The sequence below is a fragment of the Oncorhynchus mykiss genome, chromosome 12 (genome assembly GCF_057628025.1).
Source record: "Oncorhynchus mykiss isolate SJ-2025 chromosome 12, ASM5762802v1, whole genome shotgun sequence".
Lineage (NCBI taxonomy): Eukaryota > Metazoa > Chordata > Actinopteri > Salmoniformes > Salmonidae > Oncorhynchus > Oncorhynchus mykiss.
The window spans coordinates 77,288,629-77,291,217 of NC_143033.1; the positions used below are offsets into that span (position 1 = coordinate 77,288,629).

At 41.7% G+C, this 2,589-nt stretch overlaps 1 protein-coding gene across 1 annotated transcript in view; it reads right to left on the minus strand.

Moving 5' to 3' along the window:
* Positions 1–2,070, minus strand: part of LOC110538427 (3',5'-cyclic-AMP phosphodiesterase 4C) — a 68,067-nt gene extending 65,997 nt beyond the window's left edge. Inside the window, exon 1 of the mRNA XM_036938384.2 lies at positions 1,684–2,070. Within this exon, the coding sequence (XP_036794279.2) occupies positions 1,684–1,979 (296 nt within the window). The 5' untranslated portion in view covers positions 1,980–2,070. The remainder of the gene's footprint in view (positions 1–1,683) is intronic.
* Between the last annotated feature and the right edge of the window lie 519 nt (positions 2,071–2,589).

A 2,589-nucleotide genomic window follows, 5' to 3' on the forward strand; every position in this document is an offset into this window, starting at 1 on the left:
CAAATTGAGGATGTTTTGAGGGCAACTCAATATTAGCAAAGTGTTCCTAATGTTTGGTATAGTCAGTGTATGTGCATACTGTATTCTCGACATAGCTCATCCTATATAACTAATGCAGTACATACCTTTTTCTTATTTATACAGTGAGCTCCAAAAGTAGTAGAATAGTTTTTTTTTTAACATTTTACCTTTATGCAAGTCAATTAAGAACAAATTGTTATTTTCAATGACGGCTTAGAAACAGTGGGGGGCAGAAGGACAGATTTTTACCTTGGCAGCTCGGGGATTCGATCTTGCAATCTTTCGTTTACTAGTCCAACGCTCTAACCACTAGGCTACCTGCCACCCCAGTGACTTTTGCTGGGCTCCGTACTCCAGCACCTTTCATTTGAGGGTATTTTCATCCATATCGGTGAACAGTTTAAAAAGGACACCACTTTTATACATAGTCCCTCCATTTCAGGAGACCAAAAGTATTGGGACAAATTCACTTATGTGTTTATTAAAGTAGTCAAAAGAGAAGTATTTGGTCCCATATTAATAGTACACAATGACTACATCAAACTTCTGACTCTACACATTTTCTGGATGCATTTTATTTGCTGTTTGTTTTGGATGTGTTTCAGATTATTTTGGGCCAAATTGAAATGAATGATACATAATGTATTGTGTCATTTTGGAATCACTTTTATTGTTAAATAAGAATAGAATATGTTTATAAACACTTCTACATCCTCGAGGATCCTACAGATTATGCATAATCCTGAATGAATAATGAATAATGATGAGTGAGTAAATTCACCATTACAATAGCATAGGAGTACATGACAAATACACTTTTATATAATTTCTTGAAATGTAACATCCAATAAAAGTGTAGCAGCTGGAAGCCAGCGTAACATTTTAGCCGTTTCGGCTAATACAAAATTCCCCAGCCCTCCAAGGAGTCGTGACAGCAGCGTGATTTTGAGGTATGGCTAAACTACCGCGACTATAGCCAACCCAAACCAGGTCAGTTCCACCCTTCAGGGAAACAGAATCTGCTGGTTCTTATTTTAACCTTTAATTTGATTCAATTCAATAAGAAAGATGATATCATACTGAGGCACTCAAGCCCTGAAATGAGAACCACTGCCTGTAGGTGATGCACCTGACCTGTCCAGGTATGTTACATGGAGATGACCTCTATGTGAACTGTACCCATGGATGGCGTATCAGCTATGCCAACATTGCCAATAGCCGAACGCTTCAGTGGAAGATTATCTGAGTCAAGTATGCACGCACGAACGCACCCACTAGACCTTTGAAACCATTAGAAACGCGCAAAACAAATGTATTTCTGTTATCTATATAATATGTTTGTCATGGTCATATAGGCCTAGGCTACTCTTAAAGCGTTATTGATCTATTCCCTTGTTATTCCTGTTTTTGTGTGGGCGGGCGGGTTTACAGACAATGCCAATCCGAGTGCTTAAACTCATGTTCTCTGACATGCCCAAGACGCATAAAGCATCACCACGGAGAACCCACGCGTCCCGCCTCCCAATACCAAACACCTCATATCAGTTAACCCTTCCGGCATACTTTAACACAGAGCACCACCCACTCATTATTAGTGGCTCTATTTATGCATATGTGCTTCGATTATAATGTTTGGACATGTCTGTTGGATGTACGTCATACCGTCTATTTCCAACACAATTGCCGATGGAGGGGTTCGTGGTTCCTTGGAACGAGGATGGCCAGGACATCCGACACTTCCTCAGCCCCGGTCTGTCGCTCGTGTCCATGGCATTAGAGCGCTCTATCCCTCGGTGGTGTTTGCGGTCGGTGTCGGAGTATCCCCGGTGTTTGATTTTGATGGGGGTCCGTGGCTGCCTCCAAAGATGTTGCGGAGGCTTTAGGGTCGCCTGCTCCCGGGGAACGGGGAGCGAGAGAGATAGGCTCTTTTTCGAGCATGGTGGTGGTACTTCCATCATAGTGCAAATTCAAATTTCCCTTTTATATCTCAACTTATTGACACAAATAATAATATGGCTATATATTCTTTGACTTCAAATTACTAACCTATTAATGTCCATCATTGCCACTTAATCGTAGCCTACCCTGTGTATTTGGGTAGACAAAAGTGACCAAGTCAAGTGCAGTCCGATGTTATATGTAATATTCTAAATAATAACATTGAAACCTTTCGACAATTATCACAGTGGTACTGTCAGGCAGAGAATGTGACTAATTTCACCCAGAAAGTGTCTTTCTTTTTCCTACCGTTATCCAATTAAATTCCCAACCAAAAGTTAATCTCTCTTCTAAATGAAAAACGCTTCCCTTCTTTTTTGCTTAGAGCTTCGCCAATCGTTAAAGTATCCGTCTGGTAGGTGACGATAGCCACTCGCCGGTGCTTCAACCTGAAGTTTGACGCCTTGTCGCCCATTGCGCACTGGATCACTTTAGTTACAGAACAATGTATTGCTTTTATCAGCTCCTTGTTGCAAAATCACAGACCGCCGGCTCCTGTGCGACGCGGGGTATTATTGCTGCTCCCGACTGCACATGTCTGTTAAAGCTCGCTCGTAACCGCTCCGTCTC